Below are 25,537 nucleotides of genomic sequence, written 5' to 3' on the forward strand. Positions count from 1 at the left end.
GCATGCACACGTGGGCATGGGTGGACGGGAAAAGCTGCTCTTCGTCCAGATCAGCTGGAAATCTTCTTTTTTTTATGAATTCACTTTGGGCTTTAATCACAATGTCCTTTGGAGTGACGTTTGCTTGGAGGTTTCACGTCTGCCTGCGTTTGAAAGGGGGTGGAGCTCCTCTCGTACATGGATGTCAGCTGCTGGTTTCTCGCTCTCCAGCCGACCGTGGAAAGCAGTCGAGTTTGTGTTTTGACTCTGAGACGTCTCCAGACTTTTCATTCAGAAGCTTTGAGAGCATCAAACTAATTGCCTGGAAAATATCCAGTATGGACTGAACATTCTCTGTCAATACTCCAGTGGGTCAGTGAACGCAGCACGTTTGATTCAGGTGACGTCCGGGGGCCGAAAGCCTTACGTTCACAAAAATATTTTGTCTTCCATGAACTTTCCTTAAACTATTCATTTGTCTCCTCCTGATTCACGACAATTTGAATAAAGAAATAGTCAGAAATGCAGTTTTGAGTTACATCATCTATGTCCTCCATTATGTGAAAAAGAACATTTCTTATTGAAGTGAGTCTTTTAAGACATGCTCTGCCCGTGCGGATGAATCTTCCTATTAACCAGGAAGTTCAAGAGACCTTCAGCCTAAAATGACCTAATTTTTATGTTTGCTTTTTCTCTGAGTCGAATCACAAAAATGTTTTGGTCATAAACCAAAGAAGAATCAACCAGACTTTCTTCCAGAACTCTGAGGTTGTTCAACTCCAGCTAACACTGGTCTCCATCTGCTGACTTTTCCTTTTGCTTGCTGTTTTATGGTAGTCACCTCCAGTAAAAATCTGTGAAAAATTAATCTTTTATGGTATTGTTATCAAACTGGGATGAGGGAGTGGTCCATAAAACACACGCAGTTACACACCAGTGTGCAAAAAACATTGTAGAAGCTTTAATGAAATGTAAAAATAGAAGTGAATGAAGTAGATCTGTTCGTGTCTGAAATGCTGATATCAGGTAGTTTGTTTTGACACATGGAGAAGTTTATTTATTCTCAGTTCTCGCTCTTATCTGGGTTGTGTCTGTATATGAGACCTGGACTGAGTGACCCCTCCCCCCTGGCGTTCCAAAGAGGAAGTAGCTGCTGGCTTCAAGAAGCTAAAATCCTAAAGACCTTTATACAGAATTATACCATGGTCCGGGTGAATACTCGATTCTGATTGGCTGCTGGGTGTGCATTAAAACATGATAACCGCAGGGTGAAAAAAGAAGTTCCGGTCACATAGCTTAAATGTTTTGTATCAGATTTCGTGTAGCCAGTTTTAAAGTGGCCTTCCAAGAAGCTCACTCCTGATTGGTCAGAGTGGTAGCCATAGAAATGTTGATTTAAAGAAACCCGTCCAACCACTGCTCACTGACCACGTCTGGCTCCAACACGACACCGTCTCCATATCGGAAAAATGAATCGACTTCATTTAGTTGGAGCTGAAAGTAAACCAGGTTCAGTGGGCGACGTCGCACTCGCTTTGTCCAGTTCTCACAGTTGTTTTGCAGTTGGTCTGATCTTCAGAATAAAAGACTCTCCAGACCAGTATTTGGAAGTAGCGCCCCCTACTGCTCTGCTAAGCACAAACGAGAATTCATATCATGTAGATAAATAAAAATACGATCAAGCACACAGAAAATATGTGTATACAGAGAGGAAGCTAATTCTGCGAAAATTTCAAAATAAAAGACTTGTTTTGTCTGCACCTCTGTAGTTCGTCTAAGGGGGCAGCAAAAATCACAGCAAATGGAAAAAACATCAACGCGTTTCATCTTCCCAAATCACCAAGATGTTTTGGATTTCGTCATGTTGACATTTATAGACTGCAAAATGTTCTCTGACTCAGCTCTTTTACAATGTCACCATGGAAACACTTGTCAGTAAAGTTTCTTTATTGGTTAAAACTCATTCAGCCTAAAAACCTGCTCCTGTTCACCTCTGTTTCTGCTGAGCTTTCATAAAAAGGCGTAAAGCAATAATCCCAGCATGCCTCTTTCCATTAATCGTACGTGACGGCAGCCCCTCTGTGGTAAATTCCCATAAATCTGCTTATGATGTCTCTGCGGTGTCCGCCACTTGCTCAGATTCATGGCTGAAGCTCCTCTCTGGCAGGAGGCAGTGATTCCTCCACCTGCTTAAAGAGCTCTCCGTAAATTTGGGTTTGGCTTTCAAACGAGCTGAAGAGGACTGAACTTTGTAGGGGGATAGATTTGTTTATTGAGCTTTCCCAGATCCCCCTGAATCCATTCCTGCTTCCTGTCAGACCAGTCTCCTGTTTCCTGGTTGCTGCCTCCACCTTTTAGCTGTTTTGAAAACACAACTGTAAAATCAACACGAGCTCCTTTTGTTTCCTGATGCGGCTTTGTAATTTTTAGTTAGAATTTCCATGAAAGTTACCTTGGAGGTTCTTATCTACAAGGACTCTGGGTAGACAGACTGACGACCATAACAGCAGATTTTATCTTCTTTTTCTGTCCCTCACTGCCGAACCGTCTTTCACCTTCACTCCCAGCTCGTAAAGTCCCACTCTGATCGTATTTGTATCTATTTTCATTGCGTTTCCAATGTTTTTATTTATGATTATGACATTTTTTGCCAAAAAGAGAAAAAAAACTTTCTGCAGAGGTACAGTAGTACATTAGAAATTCATCTGAGTTGTAAGCGATACTGGAGAGTAAACCTGCCCCCACTACCTATCATCCATCTGTTTACATACACTCCCGCTAGCTTACAGCCCCTCTTAGCCCCAACGTGGTGCAACAAAGGAATCATGCTTTCTCCAGTGGTGGAGAAAGCATAGAGACACACAAGCTTGATAAAAGGCTGCTCAGATGTTTCCAACTTAACCTAAAAGTAGATCAGTCGACCAAAGCAATGATCTGTTATTTGACTGCAGAATTGACGGCAACAACTAAACACAACTGGCTTCCATCACGTTTTCACAAGGATGACAACAAAAACTAGATTCCAGGATCACATTTGGATCTGCAGCGTGTGGTTGAAATCCCACAGCTGCTGGACTCTGCTGCCTCAGATCCAGGCGTCCGCTTCAGAATCAAACTGTCTGTGGAGCTAAACTCACAAGTCAGACGGGGAGGTGGAAGGAACCACGCAGACAACGTGTCCGATCTCAGAAGAAGCAGCAGGTTTGATAGATTTGAAACCACCAAACAGAAAAGTGATAATGCTTTATAGCTGTGGCATCTTTAGGTTTTAGACTCAATGAAAGACATAATATACACAAAAACACTTAATGTAATTCAAAGTGACCTTGTTTGTGAAAACAAAATACACTTAAATAAATCATATGAGGAATAAATTGATGCATAATTCCATCCAAACTATCTGAATAAGTCAGTTAATACATTTCTTTTTTTTGATTGAGGGTTAAGTCATGTCTGGATTGTTGGGCCTCATAACCAGATTGATAGGCTTTATAAATAACCATCAGCTGTAATCCAGCAGTACCGGGTTGTCTCAGCTAGCTATAGCAGCTCTTTGGCAGTGGGGTGGGGGTCCACACCCCCAGCTGCAGCGGCTGTTGTCCAGACGGCGTGAACAGGTGGTGGAGCATTCTGTCACGACCTTTCCGCCTGTAGAAATGGACGGTTAGCTCGGCGGCGTCTTACAAGCTCACGAGGATAATCCTGTGTTTTGGAGCACATGGACGGTCAAACTGTGAGAAGTGACTGTCCAGAGGTTGAAGTGGGTTTTCTGTTGTATGCTGGGAACCAGGCGATCTCTGGCGCCGCCTCAGAGCTGCAGTCGTCACCGCTGTGACCCTCATCTGGTAGCGCTTTGTTTTATTTCCAAACCACAGCTGTTTGAAGCAGCGCAGAAAGTGAATCTGCTGGGGATAAGAGACCAAGCAGGTCTTCAGTTGGTGTTCTGAAGGTGAATGAACGTGGAATAACATCGTTCTCAGTGGGAGAATCTTTCTGTGGTTGAGTTCAGGTCAGAGGAAACAAACTTTCTATTCTGAGCCTCACATGTTAAACCTAATTAAGCTTAATTAGGTAAAAAACAATTTCAGATCCTTAAATTTTTAAATGGAGCTTTTTTTTTCTCTTTCCTTTTAAATTATATTGTTTATAAAATAGAAAAATAACATTTACTTTGTGTCATTTTCTTGAAGCAGAGGAACTCCACAGCATGATGCAGCCACCCCCGTGCTTCAACAAAAACTATTTTTTGCCCCACGTAAACCAACATACTTTTCTATGATGGTCATTCTCTTATGTGGAAATCTCCCCAATAAATAATACAGTTTAAGCCTTTTTTATCTCAAAGGGAGGCATTCAATCTCCAGAAAGGAGGTGTAGGAGGTTAGGAGTAAAAGGAGGGCAACATTAAGGTGCATAGGAGCAAGTTTCAAGTATGAAATACTTTGGTTAGCTTGTAATTTTACGGTAGTTGGTACACCTAAAACCCAAACTGAATACGGGCTGTCTGTAGGTGAAAAATGGTTTAACCTGTCCGGTGCACGCCGGTGGCCCGCACAGATTATCAAGGTCGTCGACCACGTGGACAGCCAGAAATTGTTCATGCAAAATCTTTTCTAAACGCATGCTGCTGGTGACAGGCTGTAGCAAAAAGTTATACAACACGCAAGGGGAAGTAAGGGTAAAGTAGGTGAGACGGTAAGACTGACTGTTACAAAATGAGTGTTATTTGTTCTGACATCCCACAGGCGCTCACGTATAATGGGCAGTCAGTAAGGAGCCAGTACTCGCACGTGTGTGGTGTAAGGACTCCATATAAAAGCATTATCTGTACGACGTAAGTGTGCGCAACTTACATGAAATACTTGACAATACTCCCACTAAACGCACGGCAATGGGACGTTTCTTTGTTATTACGCCTGTTAAGGTGGCTGTACCAGCCTCAAGAGAACTGCAAGACACACCTGTGCTCCCCTTACCCCCTTGACACCAGATTTTTTTTTCCAGCTATGAAAAAACAAATTACTTGTATTAAAGTAAGGTGGTTTGATGCATATTTGCATCAGTAGGTATCAGGAGGTTAAGATGCGGCTGCCCCCTCTCTACGACCATCCACGGAACCGCTCGACCCAAAAACCCACAGCACCTATACGGGTGCATGTGACGAAGATGCAAGGGATGATTTTTCTTTAGTTTTCAGTCAAACAAAAGCCTTTGTCTTTAGTTCTCATGACCTGTAGGGGCGTTCCCAGCTATAAACGGGGGTTTTGTTTGTTTTAAAGCAGGGGTTGGCAACTCGGAGCATGTGTGTCATACGTCAGTGGTCCCCAACCTTTTTAACTCCACAGACCGGTATGACGTCAACGTTTTCATGGACCGGTCTGGAAGATGTGGCAGACGATTATTGTAGCAACGCTACGATGAAGGAGTAACGGAGACATGACGAGAGCTTTTATTTTGAAAGGCATATCATTGTCCATCGCACAGGTGTCATCATCCTCTCACCTTCCCACACTCATGGTGCAAAAAAGAAGTACTGTCTATTAAATGTAGCTTTCTTTTTTTTTAGAAGTGGAAGGCTGCTCTTCTGTCTCCTGGCTGGGCCTTTTCCTCCTGGCAAGGAAACTTTCCAAAGACGTTTGTTTTTTACTCATTTTGCTAGCTCCTGCGTTTTATTTTAGCGGTAACTTATCACGTGACCAAGAAGAGCGCCTTGGCCTGCGTCAAGAGTGACAGACGGATGAAAAAGAGAATCGGGCAGTTTTTCAAAGTAAAACATCTGTCAGATTCTGAAATGAATAAAACGGAAGTAATGCAAGTTATTTGCTCTTTCTGTGCGGCCCGGTACCAAAAGACCCACGGACCGGTACCGGCACACCGTGCAGCGCTGTTACTGTGACTCCGCCCACTTGTGAAAATACTGCTACTAAATCCCATCGTACAAAACTGGGCGGTTTCCTTTATGAGCTGCTCCAGACTCTGTCTCCGTTTTAAGTCTGTTTTGTTCTTTGGTGAATAGATTCTCATTGTGTTCAGACGTGCACTAGAAGCAAATTAAGACGGTATGCAGACGTGTCCCATATCCCATCATCCTGTGTGTCATGAGCAGGTTCTCCCACTTCTGAAAGAGATTTATGAGAGTTACGAGCATTAAGGTTCTTCTCCCTGCTGCTGAAAACTCCTCTGTGTTTTTGGATGCTTTGTGAGGGGGGTGTGTTTGATCTCAGGGGTTTTCCAGTGAAGCTGCTGTGGCTCCATCAGTTCAGACACACCTTCCTGTCAAAGCCTCATTGTGGTCTTTGTGCCAGAGCAGCAGCAGCTGATGTTCGTCTGATACCTCCCGTGTAACCCAACTCTTTCTTCTGAAGTCAGAAACTGGGTTCTGTTGACTACCAAAAAGACAGCTCCACGTTTCCGAGGTCAACGGAGGAAAAGACGAGCAGAAACGAGGTGCTTGTAGTCAGAAAACCAGCAGCTAAAGGTTGGTGAAGGTGTTGACCGGCTGGGTCAACATCGTGCGGCAGAACCGGTTTCTCCATCAACCTGCCCGATACTAGTCTGATAAAGAAGAACAAATATGAAAAAGGGCCGATGCTGGAACGGCTAACCCAACATGTAGATGTTTGCCCTCTTCCACTCGTGATCTTACTGATCCAGCTGTGAGCCCACCCCGCTCGGGTTGTTGGTTCTTCTCCTCTGACCTGAACTGGGTCAAGAACGAGCACCAAAGGACAGCCTTGTGTTTATCAGGATGTGGGAGGGAACTTTTTCGTCCCGACACTCCCATGGATTCAGGCCATCAGAGAGGAGGTCCTGCTGCCTCTCAAGACTCTGTGGATGCTGTGAAACGCGGCGTCAGCCGGGATTTTTGAGGCTCCAAAAAGTCAAACACTGATGTAAAGTCTGGACTCTTGTTCCGTTTGTTCAGCAAAAGATAGAAATGATTTAATAGTTCAACCCTGAAGTTCTAAACACTTCATCATGTGGAATTAATGCTTCAGGCTGAACATCAGAAGGTCTGTTATTCTCAACAGCTTTCGTTATTCAAGTCAAGCCTCAATAAACCAAATAATTCATATTTAGAGAATCCTTTTGGATCTTCTGATGCTAAAATTGTTTTATAGTTACTCATTTTTGTGGCTAAAATGATCTTGTCATGAAGTTTTTAGTCTTAAAGTTACTCAGAGCATGGGAGGAGAAGCTGTGGAGTTTGTTGGATCACTCACCGTTTAGGCCTTATCTTAACCTTTCATAATCTCCCTCATGCCTGGTTCCTGTCTGATCACACGCTGCTGACCCTGAACTCCGCTGTGGTTTAGTTTGAAGCCAAACGCTGTTCCTGACTGTTAAAAACCACAATAACACCAGGATATTTTGCTTTAAAGGCCCACTGCGATGAAAATGGTGTTTTTAACATGTTATTGTGGCATTTTTCTGATGAGGGAAAACGTGTATGAAGAAAATTAAGATTAAAATGGAGTATTTCTTTAGTTAAATCGCTGTGAATCAGGAGCAGATGATGAATTGCCATTTGAAAGAGACTGTATTTGTGACGTAAAAAACATGCTGGGTGGCCAATGATGAGAAAGCTTGCTAGAAGTCCACGCCCTTTCTACTGAAAGCGGCTCAGGAGATGCTGTCAATCAAACGTGGGATGTGGAGGCTATCGGGCACCTCCTGCTTTTTACTGAGGCATCTGATCTGGTTGGGCAGTTTGCAACTTTTATAACTTGTGATAAAGAAAAAATATCATGGAGAAAAAAAAGTGAGGATTATCAAAAACATGTTTAAAAAAAGCTATCGGAGTAAAAATGGTTGTTCTGTTCCAATAAAATGAGTAACAGCAGTTTATTTCTCTATAGAAGTCTTCTTGGAGCCAGCAGGTACTTCCTGTTTGGAATACGGGGGGGGGGGGGGGGAGGGGTCAGAATGCCCAGTGATGCATACAGTCATAAGGTCATGAACTTTTAGATTGTTTAACCTTAGCTAGCTATTTAGGTAATGCTCATTGTTGCAGGAAAACCCAAATTCACGGAGAAGTGGTTTGAAAGTAGGCATAGCTAATGGTGGTTCAAACGGGCTTGAAAAACTTGAAACAATGAGGATCATGACGATCGAATCGCATGTGTAGAGCAAGACACAGAAGACTGTTTGTTTCCTTTTCTTTGTACAAACCGTCTTAAATCTGATTTTAATTGTTTTCTTAAAGAGGCCTTCAAAATTCTTCAAACTTTAACAGGGCAGCAGAAAGGGGAAGGGGGGTGGGGATGCTCCACACCACTGGTCCCGTCCATGAACTTCTGCCGCTCTGCAGAAACTATGTCCAAATAAAGCCACGACACAGGCTTTTTAATTTTGACCAACAAAAAGGCAAAACCACCGTTGGGAATGCTTTGAAAATAGATCAGAAGATGATCGGAGTGAGATTTATAAGATGAGGGATTCAATCTGCGACAGTTCCACTCCTCCCTGAGGCTTCTCTTCCTTCCTCATCTTTCTTCCCCTTTCTTCAGTCCCAGCTTCTCTTCTTCTTCTTCTTCATGGATGCAGACGCCTTCGTCTCTGGTGGCCTCTACCTTCAGACCTGCTGTGGTTTCCTTCCACAGCTGAACTGGATCGGATCTTCCTGTCTGCTCGTGCTGACGGGGATTCGGTCCCGTCTGTGGTCCACCTCAGTGGTGTTGGAGGCGGTTTCTCGTTTTCACGTGGTCCGTTTAGTCTGTAACAGCAAACTTTAGTCAGCAGCTCTTCTCTGCTTACATTTCTAACCTTTAATTTGTTTCCCATGTACTTCTCAAGAGACCTTTGTGACAGAATTCAATGAATAGGAGTATAAAACGTTTCTTTTAAGTTATATATTGAATTCATAAATGCTCAAAAATAACCTAACTCTGTGTACCAGGGAAAGAAAAATCCTGATCTGTTTTTGCTTGTACTCTTCATGTTAGATTTAGACATGACGGCCTTTAAAAAGCTGCTTAAAATGTATTTAGACTTATTACTGATAAAGTTTAGAACAGCTGTTTAGAAAAATAATTCACCTACGACACTGATTGGAATGAATAAAAATGTATTTTTAAGTGAATATTTACAAATTTGATCACAAAATACTTTATTATTAATATTTTAAGACATTTCTATCATGGTTGTAGGAAAGTTTTCTGTGAGTTTCTGTCTACAACGTTCAGAAAAAGCTGATCTTCAGCTGTTATTGTCTGTTCATAAAGGAACTTTGCTTGTTTTCTCAAGTCACGTCTTCTGTTTTGGATTACGGTATAAATCTTTGGCATATAACTTTTTTTTGTTTTCATATAAATTTGATTTAAACTTGGCAAAGGTGGAGCTTTCAGCAGTAAAATAATAAAGGCTGAACAAAAAACAAACAGAAAAGTCGTTTTCTGGAAAAGTGGTAGATGAAATTGCTTGAAAAGAAACAGGATTTGCGGTTTTGATAAGCTCTTATTGGATCCGAGTTCTGCCTCGCTGAGTCTTTTTGTGTTTTCTTGACATGAAGAGACAGAAGTTCATGTTTGTGCGTCTCTGGATGTCAGCTGTGGAACCTCCTTTTTGTTGGTACGGTGCTGAAGGAAAGGTGTGAACCCTCTAAAGTTCTCTGCACGTGCTTCATGGGTCGGTTCAGGAATGTCAGGAGGAAAGGTGTGGCCCGTCTCCACTTCCCCCCGCGGACTCAGCAGGAAGTCACTCTGACAAGGGGGGGGCAGCAGAGGTTGACCATGTTTGGAAAATAACAAAATGGTTTGAAAGAAGGAAAGTTTTCATATAAACTTCAGCTTTTAGCATTTTTATGAATAAATGGAGTTATTTATATTTATTAATGATTTATGTGCATCTTAGTGGTTGATCACATTGAGGTGTTGGACTCTTTTACAAACAAAACCATAAATATACACAGAATTCTGAAGCGTTTTTCCTAAAACTCTCCAGAAACATCTTTGGAAAAGTTCTACAGAACTTCCTACAACCGACTGCATTGTATCGTAGACGAAATTGATGGTGAAAGTCGTTTTTGTAGGACATCTTCCGACACAAAAGGCCGTCTTCTAAAGGCCGTGTCACACAACCACTAGGTACATTTTGCACATGTTAACAGATGAGAATGGGTCATACATTACAGTTGTGGTTCTTTACGTGAAATTTTCAGAGATATATCACAAATGAACCGCGTCGAAACAATGGAAGAAATACAAATAAACGACGCAAAGAACACGTAAATTAACGTCGAACATAAGATTGTTGCGCTTTTTATTTTCAATTCATTAGTGATTCGTGGGTCAGTTATGTAATTTGTATATGATAAGTGCACCATATACGTGACGTAAAAGTTACATCGGTGGTACATGCGTGAAAACGGTCGTGAAAAGCCACAAATTTGCATACGCATCTTGTGAATTACATTTATCACGCATGTATCACGATAGACTGAAATTTCATACGTGGAAAAAGCAAAAAATGTAGATGGTGGCTGTGTGACACGACTTTCACTCCAGGTCTTGAGGACTGGCATCCTGCCGGTTTTTCAGGGAACCTCCCTTATCTGCTGCTGATCACCTGGATCAGGTGTGTTTTGTCAATAAGAAGCTACAGTAGCAGCTTATTGTGAAAACATGCAGGACCCATGTAGGAGATTTCACCTGTGGTCTAAATCCTGAGCAGTTTAACCCTTTAACATCAGACTTTGAGCCCTGGTGTTGACGTTTTTCTAACTCCTCTCTTCAACCGTTTACCCAATTAACAGAATTCCAACAGATTCTGAAGCGTAGAAAGTAGCTTTGTGTTGATATGCAGCACTTTGTTCAGAATTAGTAGAAATTAAGTAAATGGCGTTGACGGTTGTAGAGTTATAGTTGTTCAATGAGCGCGTGTTGCTTACTGTCCATGGCGACACCCAGATAACACTACTTGACATACTGTAACTCTTTTACGTGATCAACGTGAAATAACTGATTCTGACATGAAGTAAATCGGGTTTTCATATCAGCTTTGCACTGATGTGCAACAGATTACTAACGTAAAGTGTTGCAAAGGGGCTCAAAGCTGCCTTTCTCCGCTTCAGAATCCACTGGAATTATGCTAATCACGTAAACAGTTGAAGAGTTAAGATACGCGAAAGAATGTAGACTGGAGCTAAAGCTCCAGTGTTAAAGTGTTAAGGTGCGTTCAGTGTCCTCCTTTGGTCAGAACCTGTTTGGTTCCTCTGTTAGTCGTCCTTGTCTCAGTGCTTCTTTAGTTGGTCCCTGAGAATCCAGTGCGACAGCTAACAAAACCACAAAAAGGTATAAAAATGTCTTTATTTTAGTTTCTGGGACTATTTTAGCAGGAAAGCTAATTTACTCCACTTCTTTCTGATGTTTTGTCTAGAATTTACATATCTTTTTCAGAAACAGAATGTCTGGGGGGAAATTTCCTCCACTGAGGTCAAGCAAGACGGGTTTCTTAACTTTCTTGTCCTGGCAATATCGCCCCCAATGGACAAATATTGGAACTACATGATTTCTTTTCCCTTTAGATTTCTTTTTTTTTTTTTTGCATGTTTGTTCCTGAGAGCGCCGTTTGAAACTCCATTAATGGATGAGAAGTTCAGTAAATTTGAGTTTCAGCGGCTGTTTTACTGAAGAGACTTTTCAAACACTACTTAAAAAAATAACTTGAGTGGAATGACCCCGTTTCTGTGACAAAGGGTCTCTGACCTCATTTGTTTACGTAAAAAATCGCATGACAGAGCTCCACATGGATGCAGGTGTGTGCTAAAGGAAAACAAAGCTCACGTTTTCAGACTAAAGGCCCGTACACACCGGGACGAATATTCGCCAGGCGTTATTCGCCAGCGAATATTTTTTCACTCAGAAGAAGAGAGCAAGTATTTACGCGCTTGTCAGAATAATACAAAGAAAACATGAATATTTCAAGCACCAGTAGCTCCAACTGGTGCTTGGTTCGGGGATATTTTAGAATGTCCGTCATTATTTCTTCGCGGCAGTGTAGACGCTACTCGCCGTCTATCTTCTTCACTGGTATGTGTGCTCAGCAAGGCAGTTTTGTGTTTGAGCGCCCCCAAGTTGTGTTTTACTGTGACTTCAGAAGCTCCAGACACGTGTGCAAAAGCGCCATTCTCATTGGTCGAATAGATTTCGACACGAGGCGTCAAAAAAAAAAAAACGAACCCGAGGCGTTTTTTTTTTTTTGACGCTTTGACGCGTGGCGTTTTTTCGCGTCGGTGTGCACACTCTCATTGGTGCCCTTTGTTTACTCACGAGGCGTTAAAAGAAATTCGTCCCGGTGTGAACGGGCCTTTAACGTCAAATTTCACGGTCAAATTCATCTTCCCTCTGTCTGAGTGGAGGTGAAGTATGATCTTCTTCTCCTGTTTCATGGTCTGTTTCTATTTCGTCTCGGTAACAGCTCAACACAGAGATTAAGGATGCTTTGGTGAAGAAAAGCGTCTCTAAAGCTGAAACGGAGCGCCCAATGTTTTATCCTGATCATAAAATCAGCGTTTGTCGTCATTACTGCACCAGAACATGTTCCTGCTTTGTCTGACGCCTCACCTGTCCAGACCTGTGCACTCCTTCATCAAGCTTTGTTTTCCATCATAAAACCCTTTAGGAAGTCTCTTTTGTTTATCATTCTGACCCCAATAAATCAGGTTTACATCAAGAAAAGAAGGCGAAGAAAATAGGAAGTCATAAGAAAACAAAGGAAACCATAAATTTTGATCAAACTCCCAATCAGGAGCTTCGTGGGATTCAGACGGCTCAGTTCAGTCATTGTGAAGTTTTATATATTTATTTATTTATCTTTCAGAATGAAATCCCTTATCTTAAACAAATATTTAAGCTTTTAATTTATTATTTATTTATTATTTAAATATGTAAGTAACTCAAAACTGAATGAACTACTAAGTTCAATCATTTCAGCCTTCATGTGTTTTTCTGCCGTTTTAAAACTTTTTATTTGGTCTCTGCCACATAAATTGTGTTGATCTTCCACTTGCAGCTGCAGGATTGAGTCGGCTCTAAAAAAAGATCATGGCATCAGTGTTGTGGCTCTTCTTTGCTCTGTCTTTTTCATCCCTTGAAGCAGATAGTTTAACGCTTGCACGTTCGTCCGCCTGTGGACTGCTGGGTAATCTCCTGCAGATTTCACTTCCTGCTGATAAGATTCGACTCATCTGACCGACTGCGGCTTCAGATTATTAACGGGATGTTTCATGATCCGAGTGTCTTCACCGCTCCAGATAAATGAAAGTTTTCATCGACATTATTTAAGACTTTGTTTAAAAATATATATACATTTAATGAGATTAGCTTCTGTCTGCGTACATAAACACTTTAACTATGGCATCTTTGATGATTTTGGGTTCAAGTGACATTATGAAAATAAAAACTTTTCTGATATTTTATTAACTGACTGACTGAACTTAAATGTGTTAAATACTTAAATATCACTTCTAAAATACACTACCAGTAATAATTTCATTCACAACTTTACAAATTGATTAATCAATTTCGTATTTACATTTTTCACATTTCAATCCAAACCTGTTGTATGACAAATACATTTTTTCCATAACTGATATAAACTAAAAGCAAAAAAAATACTTTAAAGGAAAAAACACTATTTGATTCTATTGATTAATACAAATTTTTACAAATAAAGATCAATTCCAGATCCATTTAATCTTATTTTTACCCATCTGCTCTTATTTATCACACTTTATACGAGTTTGTTGAATTAAAAACATGTTAAATAATTTTTGTTAAACTGAAACAAAAAGAAAATTAGTTTAAATCTGAAAACGTGAAACTTTTATTGGAGCGGTTTGGAATGTTACGCGCAAGTGTTTTCTCCTACATTTGCGATCAGTTCTTGCATTAGTCAAAAATGAAAAACTTCCTTTTTAAAAAACAATATTTATTTTTCACCTTCATCAATTGAAAAGTCAGTTTTTAGAGTTGTCATTTGTTTCCAAAGCATTTTTTTCTTACCTTTTTTCGGATCGGTTTGTCACTTTTCAAAGGAAGCAAAAATATGTCAGAAGTGGATTAAACGTTGGATTGGGATCATGTGTTTACACACGCTCTCTGCCATGGCGGCATTCCTGTCCGCTCTGAACTGTAAACCTCTAAATGGACCATTAACCAGTGTCTGTGTGTTCCTGCTGCCACGCTCCTCCAGCTCGCCGTTTGTTCTCCATATAAGGGTTCCTGCGACTCTGAAGCCTCTGGATAGATGCAGGCCGGAGCGGCACCATGTAAGCTCAGGAGAAGTTGAGGGTTTGAACTCTGCTTGCTGAAGGGGTCTTCATTCCTGCATATCAGGTCCTTTACAAACAGGGGGTTTAGTAACTTTAAAGAAAACGACAAAAGTACGTATTTTTTGGATAGTAATGGAAACCTGACAATCTACGGATCTTATAATTGTCATTCTGTACAATCGTAGTTCCGTTAAAAAATAAAATCACATTATGGACCGTTATCCGGATGAAGATTTTCTGATGACTTTGCAAAATTCTGGGTACTCTCATTTAGTCAGAGTTTAGTGTTTAGCAGTCTCTGTGTAAAAAGGTGTAAAGGTGGTTAATGGTCAAAGTGGTTTGTGTCGGTCGGTAGAAGCTTTAAGCAAAGGTTCACAACATCTTCTAAGTCAGAGGTGTCGTCGGACTCAAGGTCCTGAGGTAAGAAGCCTGCCTTAGTTCTCCTGATTACCTGGACCTGGTGTGTTTTGTCAATAAGAATGACGGGTTAGTTGAAAAACCTGTCAGACATGGACCCTCGGGGGCTGAAGTTTGACACCTGAGCAGTTGAGATGTCTTCCTTTGGTCACAGAAGATTGATTCCTCCGTTAGTCGTCTTTGTTTGTCACTGGGTCTGAGTGGGCGGGTCTCTATTTACTGGCAAATGAATTTGGGTGTGGTTCACTTCAGTGTGGACACAAGTGGACTTTTCAAAAAGAGTGACAAGAGGATTGTGGGAAATAAAGGGACATCCAGTCTGAGAAATAACTGGTTTTCTTACTCCTGTTTCAGGCAATATTGCCCCCAATGGACAAATATTGGAACTGCAGGATTTCTTAAAATAAAATGTTATTATTTCAACTATTGGGTATTTAGCTGACCCTGAGAGCACAGTGTGAAAACAAACCAAATCACATAAATGGACGTAAACTTTAGATTATTTGAGTTTCTTGGACTGTTTTAGTGTTACTTTTACTCTGCTTTCTGCTTATTTGAGGTGAAAACCTATAACTTGTGGGCGGTAACTTGAAAACTGATCAATAAATTCATTTTTTTCTAGTGTTTTGTCCAATTTGTACATTTTTATTTCAGAAACATGGCGGCTCTGTCTTTTTCTTTTGGTTAGTGACTGTGTCTGAGTCATGTCTGTCACTGATCATCCACTGTACAATTATACAACTCCCTTGTGATGACGGTTTGCTGCGTATCTCTGCTGGAGCACACATGAGTCTGCTCGTATGCTTGAATGAAACTGAGGAAGATGATGGTCTCTGACCTCAGCTTTGACCCTCTGGCCTTTTTTTGTCCGACTTCACCCTGCAGCAACAGTTTATACTCCACCGATCCAAGACTTCTTAACTCTTCAGCAATAACTTTTTTAGTTTTGTGAGGCTATAACTTGAAATGAAAAGAAACTTAAACACAAAAGCTTTTTATGACATGATGGCACTCTGACACAAAGATGTTCATGGAAAGGTCATTTGGTGTTGTACCACGAAGCGGCGTCTGTAAAGCCTTCTGTGTTTGAACATGCATCCTGTTTAAGTTGATCCTCATAAAGGAGGTGGGTTTTTTGGCTCCACGTGACCCTCATCACGTTTTTCCCTTCATGACAGGATGTGGAGAAGGAGCGGGAGCAGCGCAGAGAGTTCAGCACGGAGGAGATCCGGCAGAAGATCGAGGCGTACAACTCCATGACCAAAGACCACCTGAAGATGACGCTGGTGAGTGGAGCCTGGAACGTCTTGATTCTGTCTCTGCGGACTGGCTGCAGCATTCCTGAGCTCTGGCATCACTGTGGCCTGAGGTTATTCCTGTCATTGTTCTCCCCCGCTGTGCTTTGCTTGGCAGCAGAAGAACGGTTGGAAGCTGTGAAATGGACCACTTTAAGGAATCTAAACAGTTCAGTGATTGGTTATTAAAAAATGAAACGCTTTTAGTGATTACGGAATCCTTAAATGCAAACAAAGAAACTAGAATAACTGATGTGTTTCACTCAACAAACCAGCAGCTAATTAGCAGTAAAAATCTGCTAATTACTGGATTTTTGGACTCTGAGTCGTTGGACTGAGTCTTGTTTTCTTTGCTGTTTCTAATGACTAATCCTCCGGTGAGATCTGTTGGATCTGGTTAGATCTAATAGGATCCCGTGAGATCCACTAGAATTTGTGATAAGATCTGGTGTAAATCGGTAAGTTTTGGTTAAATCTACGGGGATCCTGTGAGATCTACTGGAATCCTGAAATAATCAGCTGATAACTGTTAGGATCTGGTAAAATTTGCTGGGTTCAGCAGGGATCTAATGAGATCACGTGGGATCTGCTGGGATCATGTGAGATCTACTAGAATTTAGTAGGATATCCTATAAACTGTTAGGATCTGGTAAGATCATGTGGGATCTGCTGGGATCATGTGAGATCTACTAGAATTTAGTAGGATATCCTATAAACTTTTAGGATCTGGTAAGATCTAGTGAGATCATGTGGGATCTGCTGGGATCATGTGAGATCTACTAGAATTTAGTAGGATATCCTATAAACTTTTAGGATCTGGTAAGATCTAGTGAGATCCTGTGAGATTTACTGTGGTCCCATGAGAATAGCTGTGATCTGTTGGAATCTGGTTAGATCAGTTGGGATATGATTTTGTCAAATCGAAGCTTCTCGGAAACTAACAGTGTTTTTTAATTACTTTAACGCTTTTTAGTCCTTTCTACTCACTATAAAACTTTCAAAATAAAGTGTGCATTTAAAGAAGAACACTTAAAAGTTATTCAAAACACTTTAGTAATGCAATTATTGATTTTTCTTTTTTAAAGTATCTTAACGAAATTGAATGTTAGGTCTTCCTTCCTGAATCTGATTGTTCAGTATCTAATCCTGTTTTGAATCACAAACATTTGGAAATAATCCGTCAGTTTGATGTCAGACGTGATTATGAAAGCAGAAGCAAAAGATGAGAATGAATTCATCCCTGGACCTTCGTGCAGAGCTTTTACGTTTTATGTTGAATTCAGCCGTTAAATTGGTTCAGAAGACTAGAAGTCGCCCAGATGTTCTCTCATCTCATCTTTGTGTTAGACTTTAGGCTCTTAAAACTGTGGAGTCAGCAGTTAAATAGATGGATCAACAAAATCAAAACAATTTGACCTTCTTTAGTGATCTTTGATCAGATTTGTAAACAAAACTTTATATTAAACGAAACAAAGTCCTTAAATGAGTGGTGCTTCTATGTTTAGTGATAAAACTTTGTGAAAAGATCATACCATTATATTTTGTTATAATTTAAATCCTCAGGTTTAAACTTTTCTAAACATTTGAGGTTAAAGAAGTTTTAACCTCAGAGCTAAAAGTAAAGACTCGGCCTCAATCGCTTTGCTCTTTTTTTCTGCTCTTCTTTGTCTCCATCATTTCGTCTTCGTTCATGTCCAGCCGTCACACTCAAACGCGCTCGGAGAGCACATATGGCGAGATGAGATTAAGATGCTCTTCCTCCGTCGGAGGCCATCTGTCTGCACTGGGAGCTCTGGCTGAGCGGCTTCCAGATGAACTCATCTGTTATTCTGCCTTTAGGAGTTGTTATTCTCTCCAGTTGCTGTAGAAAAAAGGATTTATATGAAATAAAAAATATTTCTCTTTCGAAGTAAAAAAACAACAACAACAACATAATATTAATTTCTCCCTGTGGGTTAAACAGATTTAAAGCATACAAATGGTAACAAACGTGTTTGCAGAAAACTGCAACAGGTTCAACCAGACTTCAACTTTATCAAACCGAAACCTCGGCTTTAGATAGAGACACCTATTTTGGAATGTCCGACATGAAAGCAGGAGATTTTCAAAATAAAAAAACAGCAAATTTTCTGATGGACATTTGAGCAGAAACCCCTTCAACAGCGAGAATCAGACGAGACATCGGGAACGGGTTTTCTCTTTCACAACCATTAACCCGCCAAAAAATGAATAAAACGACTTTAATCTTGTAAATAACGATCTATGGGAATTAGATAAATTCAGTGTCGTTGAAAACAACACTGTGACTCTGCCCCTCCCACATTGAGCTCATTCGTGGGTTTCAGCGTGTTCGTATCTTTTCTTATGTTGAAACCTTAAGTGGGGGCTTTCATCAAAAACGTAATCGTAAATGAGCTGAACGACTCCTCAGGCTTCTGTCGCAGTACGAACTAGCACATTTCTCCTTTTTCAGAACATGCTAGCCCGTTTGTTGGAATGGGTTGAATTAGTTTGAACTGTTTTTTTTCTTTGCCAGACTGGTAATAATGGTTTTATAACCCTTTAACAACAGAGCTTTAGCCCGGGTGCTGATGTTTTTTAAATTGTCGTAACTGTTCATTCATGGAATTCCAGCTGCTTTTGAAGTTGCAAAAGGCAGCCTCGCATTGATATGCAATGTGGCACAATGGCGACACGCTACTATTTTTCCATTTCAGAATCCATTGGAATTAACTGCGTTGGTGTTGTTATTGTGTTATTTTGTGTTATGTTGTTATTGTGTTATCTTAATTGTGTTATTTTGTTTTGTCTGGTATTTGTTTTGAAAAATCGCATAAAGATGCGTTCAAAACAACCGAAACCATCGTCATGAACAAAGGTTTGAACCGTCTTTCTCAGGGATCCCACGGCGAGTACACCGGGTTCATCAAAGTCCTGATGGACCTGAGGCGGCCCGTGACTGTGCGGGGGGGCCATAAAGGGGCTACGGTGGCTGAGGAGGCCTTCTACCTCCCACAAGAAGTCAACATGATCCTGCACATCAGCTCCAATCACACAGCCAGACAGGTGGGAAACTCGTTAGTGCCCTCATTTTGTAGAGACTGGAACCCAACAAACGGCATCAGTGTGGCCTTTTAAAAAAATATATACTCTTCTTAATAATTAGTATTATTTTCACTTTGGTTTATCAATTTAAAAAGTTGACGAGGAAAACATCTTAACCAAAATATTATTTTATTCTTTTAGAGCAGGGGTCGGGAACCTATGGCTCGCGAGCCATATATGGCTCTTTTGATGGTCACATGTGGCTCGCAGACAAATCTTTAATTCAAATTTTTTTTCTTCATTAGACCAGTCCTTCTCGTGCGCGATGCGATGGCAGAGGCGCGCAGTAGTAGCGGTGCTTAGAGAGACAAATCTGCGCCAGCACTAGTATAAGTTTAAAATTGTCTATTATTTCACAGAGTTTGTTCCACCCGGAAACCTGTGAATTGCCGTGCCTAAAACTGCGCGCTCCCGTCTCTGAGAAAGAGCGCGCAGTTGCGGGGACGGGATGTGTGAGGAAGAAAGCAGAGGGTGGGGCTGAGGTGTTGTGGGGACCGGCAGCAGGTGAATCGCGCAGGGATTGTAAATAGGTAAAACCCACTGCCTGTCACTCACTGCAGCGTGTGAGTGTGTGTTTGGCTCCAGGTCCGCATGTGAGCAGTCTGTCTCACATCTACAAAACATTCATACCAACCTAAGATCACGTTTAAAGTCTCAACGCCTGCATGAAGCAGAAACTCACCACGTAAACCAGACTAGACCATCAGCAAAACTACCACGAGAAATACTCATCATTTATTAGAAACAGCATAACAATGTTATTAAAAAGAATCCACAGACTTATTGTACTTTAAAAATGTTGAAATTACATCAAATGCACACATTCACTTGTATTTTAGTTTTAAACATATTGTCGCGGACTGAGTTGGGTGGCTGTTGGGCCGCTTTAAAAGTTCTGGAGTTCATGGAACGCATCGATCATGCAGAGATCTGATTGGCCCTCAGTTCTGTCGCTCAGCCTGTTGTTAGGTAGTTTGGACCAATGGGGTTCAGCTATGGGCCGAATAAGGGAAAGGGGAGGGCTGCAGCGGGAGCAGGGGAATATAAAGTTGGGAGACGCGCTCTCGTCTCGTCTCGGCGGGAGAGATTCAGGAGCTGCTGAATTAATTGTTCGGCGTTTGTTGTGGTCTGCAGTAACCAGAATTAAGAACCTTAAAAGAGGTTAAGTCTCCGTGCCTCAGTGTGGGAAAGGGACACTACATTATTGTATGGCTCTTTCGAAATTACATTTCAAAATATGTGGCGTTTATGGCTCTCTTGGCCAAAAAGGTTCCCGACCCCTGTTTTAGAGTATCTTTAGATGAAAGGAAAATACAGTGTGTCATATTCTATTAACTACATTTATTTGGGACTGTGGTCCTAAAACAATTTAAAAACACAGTTTTGGTTCATTTTAGTCGTAAAAATCTGGATTATTTCGTACAAAAGTTCCTCAGTGGTTTTTGTTTTTATGATCGAATGAACTCCAATCATTTTATATGAACCGAAACTGGTTGTAGATGTTGAGATTGTAGTAATTTTAGTGTTTTGATTTATTTAAATAAGTAAACTTTTTTGGTCAGATTGAGTAAAAACTAACAGAACCAGCAGACTTCAAACTAACATCCTAAATTGTTTTTTTACAGGTGGTCGGCGCTCTTTTAGGGAAGTTTAAAGTGGTCGACAACCCGGCGAAGTACGCGCTCTACAAACGCTGTCGAAGGGAAGAGCAAGGTAAGACGGTGTGTGTTTCTGTCTTTGTGCCTGCCTGTCTGTGTGGGTTTTTGTGTCTGTTTGCTTTTTGGCTGACACAGCACTGATGGCCTTCTTGTGTTTGGGTGGGGGGCCACTCCCCCTCGTCAGATGCCACAGAGCTCCCCCCACAACACCACACACACAGAGAAACACACACCGCGAGTGTATAAATACAGCCCAGAGAATGAGCAGCTGTTGGCGTGTGCGGTTCTGTCATACCAGATCTGTGAAACCCGCGTCTGTCAGCCTCCATCCCGGACCTGAATCTGGACTCTTTCAGGCTTTTTTTTGTGGTTTCTGGTTTTGGTTTGTAGTAAATTCTGAAGACAGTCTGCTAATAAAACGTCTAGACAGACGCCTGACAGCAGATGCATGCTGGGATATGTTCTGCCTTCAATGTGGAGAGTGGCCTGTTGGTAAAAGAACCCGGTTCTGGTGATGGAGAAACATCAAACTTAAAGTTTTGAAGATCCAGGAGGATTAAAAAAAAAAAAAATCCAGTAACTGAATTTGATTTGCAGGGAAAAAAACTTATTTTTAGTTTTTTAAAAATTGTTTATTTTGGATTGAGCTTTTATTTTGAAAGTTGTTCATCTGAAAACAATTCTTTTAAATTAATATTTCTGCTGCGAATGTTATTTTCCTTTTTTTTTAAAGATTCTCCAAATCACAGATATAACTGTAATAATACTTCAGCTGCACAGTTCCAAAGCTTTTAGTTTACGCGTTAAAACGTTACGGATAGTAAAATAATAAATTTTATCGTATCGCGTCAGTTTGGATTGTTTGTTTCTTTCACAACTAACACTTTAGTGAAAACCATTTAGTTTCATTGCCTTTTACTGATGAACTCAACTGAACTGTTTTTCCCGCACTGTTTTCTTTGGGCTGATCGGCTGGTGTGTGCGTTTGTGTTGCAGTGTACGTGTGTAAGCTGGCGGAGGCCGAGTGTCCGCTGTATCTCCGTCTGTTGGCCGGACCGGACCAGGACTCGCTCAGCTTGGTTCTGAGGGAGCAGCAGACCGGAGAAGTCATGGTAACACGAACCCGACGTTTTTGGGGAAAAAAAAGCAAAAGAGTTCTGTATGCTAACATTTTTCTCGTCTTTGATAGACAGATGGCTAGCATCTTTATTGAATAGTAGCTGCTAGCATTCATCAAAACTTACACTTAAAAATACAATAAAATAAAACTTTCAGAAGTAAAAATGTATTGGTTATTGCTTCTTGGTTACTGTCTAAAACCTAACCAAGCCCCCCCCCCCCCCTTTCTATGTATAATATATGTCTTTAAAAACATTTCTGATATTTTATATTTTTAAATCCATTTTTAAAATATTTTTCTATACTTTATTTTTTTTGTTTTTCATAATCTGTCCCCTTGTTTGCTGGCGCTACCCGTCTTTCTCTTGTTTTTTTGCATCACTTTCATGCTTTTGTTGTTCTCTTTTGATCTTTGTGCTCGTCTTTCCTGTTATGTCAGAAATAATAATTAAAAGGGTGTAAATTATAATAACAAACGGCTACATTTGAGTGACATCAATTTGAACCTTTCAACATCTTTAGCTCGCGTGTTTTTTGAAGAACTGTAACTCTTCAACCATATTTTGTAATTACCGTTCTTCCGATAGATTCTGACCCCGAAAAAAAGCAGCTTTTCACCGATGTTCACCACTTTACTGACGTAAAAATCCCCACTAAGCCACCTTTTCAACTTCAGAGTTCATTGGAATTATTAGTAATGTTGTTAACCGCCGTAGAGTCGCAATACTTCAAATGGCGTTTGTTATTTTGCCGTCGCCGGCGACAGCTCAGGTGTTAAAGGGTTAAAGCGCCGGAAATGATCAACTAAACACAAATATTTGAATGAACCAAAAAGCATCTTCTTTACATCTGTGGACGATAAAGCCGATGCATATTTGTTTTCTTCCTCAGTGGGACGCCTTTTCCATCCCGGAGCTGCGAAACTTCCTGCTGATTCTCGACAAAGAGGAGCAGGAGCAGAAGGACGCGCTCATTCGCCGCTACACACTTTACCGGAAGAGACTTGAAGAAGCCATCAGGCAGCACAGAGTTTAGCCTCTGCGAAAGCGAACTGCTGCCCCCTGTGGGGTCGGAGGAGGCGCCGTTCAATCTGTGAGCGTTGGAGAAGAGGAAGTGCCTGGAAGGTGGGATGAAACGGAGGAACGTCGAAGGACGGATGAGCAGAACAGACGGATGTTTCGCCAAAGACTGACTCCACTGTGCCAAACGGATCCATCCTCTCTGTTCATCCCTCTTTTCTTTTCCACACTGTCCTGCTGTCGTTTAATTTATGCACTTCTTCTGGTCCCTTCTTCTCTTATACTTTAAACTTGTGAAAGACTGGAGGCCAAATGTTGGGTTGTTTTAATTTAATTTGTTTGTTTTAAAGGTCTGTACAGATTTTTATTTATGTGGGTGGAGCCTTTTTTTGTTTTCGTGGTTTTTCTTTATTTTTTTTTTTACAAAAGTCTTATTTTATTTTATCTTAAGCAGATGGAGAACAATTTATCTACAAGATGGAAAGAAACCGGAATCAGACAACAGCTTAGGAAAAGTTCTGGTTTTAAATCATAAACGGAGACAAAATGTATTTGTGTTTTGCACAATGAGACCAGAAATAACAAAACACCTGAAATGTCAAATAATTCTCATTTTCTTTAAAGCAACATTATTCCCTGGTTTTCATTAAATCATACGGAATTCCAATTATGCCAAAATATACTTTTGTTATCTGGTCTTTATCATAAATTAAACATATATTATAAGTCTAAAAATAATTTTACTTTTAGTTATGTGAACAAGAATATTAGATTTAAAACATTTTTGAAAAACTCAAGAAACAGAAATTCTATATTTTTATTATATACATTAAATTGACCCTTTTTCCTCTTGTAACTATTGGGAAATTATTTTTTTTCCACCAAAAAAATTAGTGCTCCATTTTATTGTTTACATTCTTGAGATCAACAAGACTTTTTTTTGTAAATCAGGCTTAAAGCAGCACATAAGACTGTTTTATTGTCGTATTATCTTTTTTTTTGTAAATCATTTTATGAATAGGGAATGAAGACGGGTTTACATAATGTTTTCATACACTGAAAAATTAAATAAGCTGCAAATTGGGGAAATATTTACCCTAATGTTTTCTTCGTTAAAAAAAAGGCTTTATAGATATTTTATTTAGTATTGTTATTTTTGTTAGACATTGATTTTGGAATGCTTCTTACTCCATACGTAACCACAGATGAAGGTACAGAGGAACCTGGAGCGTCACGTTTGTGGTTAAAGTGACTGAAAATGACCTTTTGGCGTTGGGTACTGTCACGTGATCAAAGCACTAAAGGTTTGTGGGCTCAGGAAGCTGTTTGTGGTGACATGAGACGGGTTTTCGGAGGTTGTCGGGATGGTTCGGAGTATGTAGTTGAAGTTTAGATGAAAGAGAAGCAGACGAAGAGCGGCATTAAAGTTTATGAGCGGCCTCTGGGCTGATGAGGGGGTTGTCCTCCACCCACCAGTCCCTTTTTAATTAATCCCCACTTTATTGCATTTGTGGTTTTAAAGGAACGGGATCTGTGGAGGAGCTGATGGAGCGGGAACACGAGGCCGCTTGGTTGCTCTCAACTCGTCTGTCTGCAGCCGTTCTGAGGTCAAACGTGCAGCTTTGACCTTTGGAAAAACAAAGAAAGGAGGGAAAAAATTGAAGATAAAATCTCAGAAAGTGAAATGGAAGGTGCAAAACTGTAAAGTGTTTGAGTGTAGTACATGTAGCTCGCTCACGCAGAAGGTCCTCTTGGTTCTGTTGCTTCTCACTTCACACTAAAAATTGCCTTTTTTGTCCTATTTTTTAGCTTTTTGTTCACAGAAAACTCTGACAATCATTTAAAATGTTTCTGGTGTTTGCAGCTGCTGAATGACGTCAGACTGACGGTGCTGCAGCACCGCTGTGCAACATCGCCATCTAGTGTGTAAATACTGCAACTTCTCCCTCATTTGTGTCCTTTTGCTTTTACAACCAAAGATATTTTCGTGGTCTTGCCTGGTGCAAAAGTATTCTAGAGGCCTCTTCCCACTGGAGGGAAAATCTGAAAATGTTTTATTTATAGATTTTTTCTTTTTTTTTTTAAAGATTTATTCTTCTAACACTGGGTTTGTTTTGTTTTTGCAAAGAGCTTCAAAGATTTGCATTTTCCAGGTGTTTGAACACCAAAGCCTTAAACCTTAAGTGCAGATTTAAAGGACAATCGTGTAGCATCATGGGAAATGTAGTGTCCTTAGGGGATTTGGCCCCTTGGGGAGCTGTTATTGCTGAAACTCTTTTCATTTTTTTGTGTAAAAATTCTGTGACACAAATTTATCTCTGAAAATTCTAACCCAATGTTTTGAATCCCAACACAAACTATTTACTTGTGAACATTTGCTTCCAACCAATCCTGTAAAAGTTACAATAATTGATACTTAAACTTGTAAATTTAATTTTCACAAATGTCCAACACTAAAGAATCTCAGTTGCTTGTTGGAATAAAAACCAAATGAATTTCTGTCTGTTTTTGTCTTCATCTTATTAAAAATTATGTCTAAATAGGATCAGCTGTCATCAACAAACTACTGTTTATTTTGGTTCTTTTGACTTTGATTACAGAATAAAATTACAGATTTTGTTTTATTAACACATTTAGACTTTTTCTTTTTATTGCGCTTCTACTCTTTGTTGC

General features: G+C 40.4%; 1 protein-coding gene across 2 annotated transcripts in view; it reads left to right on the top strand.

The window, feature by feature from the left end:
* The window catches only part of rassf3 (Ras association domain family member 3), a 58,714-nt gene extending 33,350 nt beyond the window's left edge, over nucleotides 1-25,364 (top strand). For both annotated transcript variants that reach the window (XM_023952372.1, XM_023952373.1), the window contains 5 exons: nucleotides 15,847-15,954; nucleotides 18,862-19,029; nucleotides 20,694-20,781; nucleotides 21,723-21,838; nucleotides 22,737-25,364. In XM_023952372.1, the coding sequence (XP_023808140.1) occupies nucleotides 15,847-15,954; nucleotides 18,862-19,029; nucleotides 20,694-20,781; nucleotides 21,723-21,838; nucleotides 22,737-22,880 (624 nt within the window). In that variant the 3' untranslated portion in view covers nucleotides 22,881-25,364. The remainder of the gene's footprint in view (nucleotides 1-15,846; nucleotides 15,955-18,861; nucleotides 19,030-20,693; nucleotides 20,782-21,722; nucleotides 21,839-22,736) is intronic.
* Nucleotides 25,365-25,537: the final 173 nt, after the last annotated feature.

Source organism: Oryzias latipes, chromosome 23, assembly GCF_002234675.1.
Source record: "Oryzias latipes chromosome 23, ASM223467v1".
NCBI lineage: Eukaryota > Metazoa > Chordata > Actinopteri > Beloniformes > Adrianichthyidae > Oryzias > Oryzias latipes.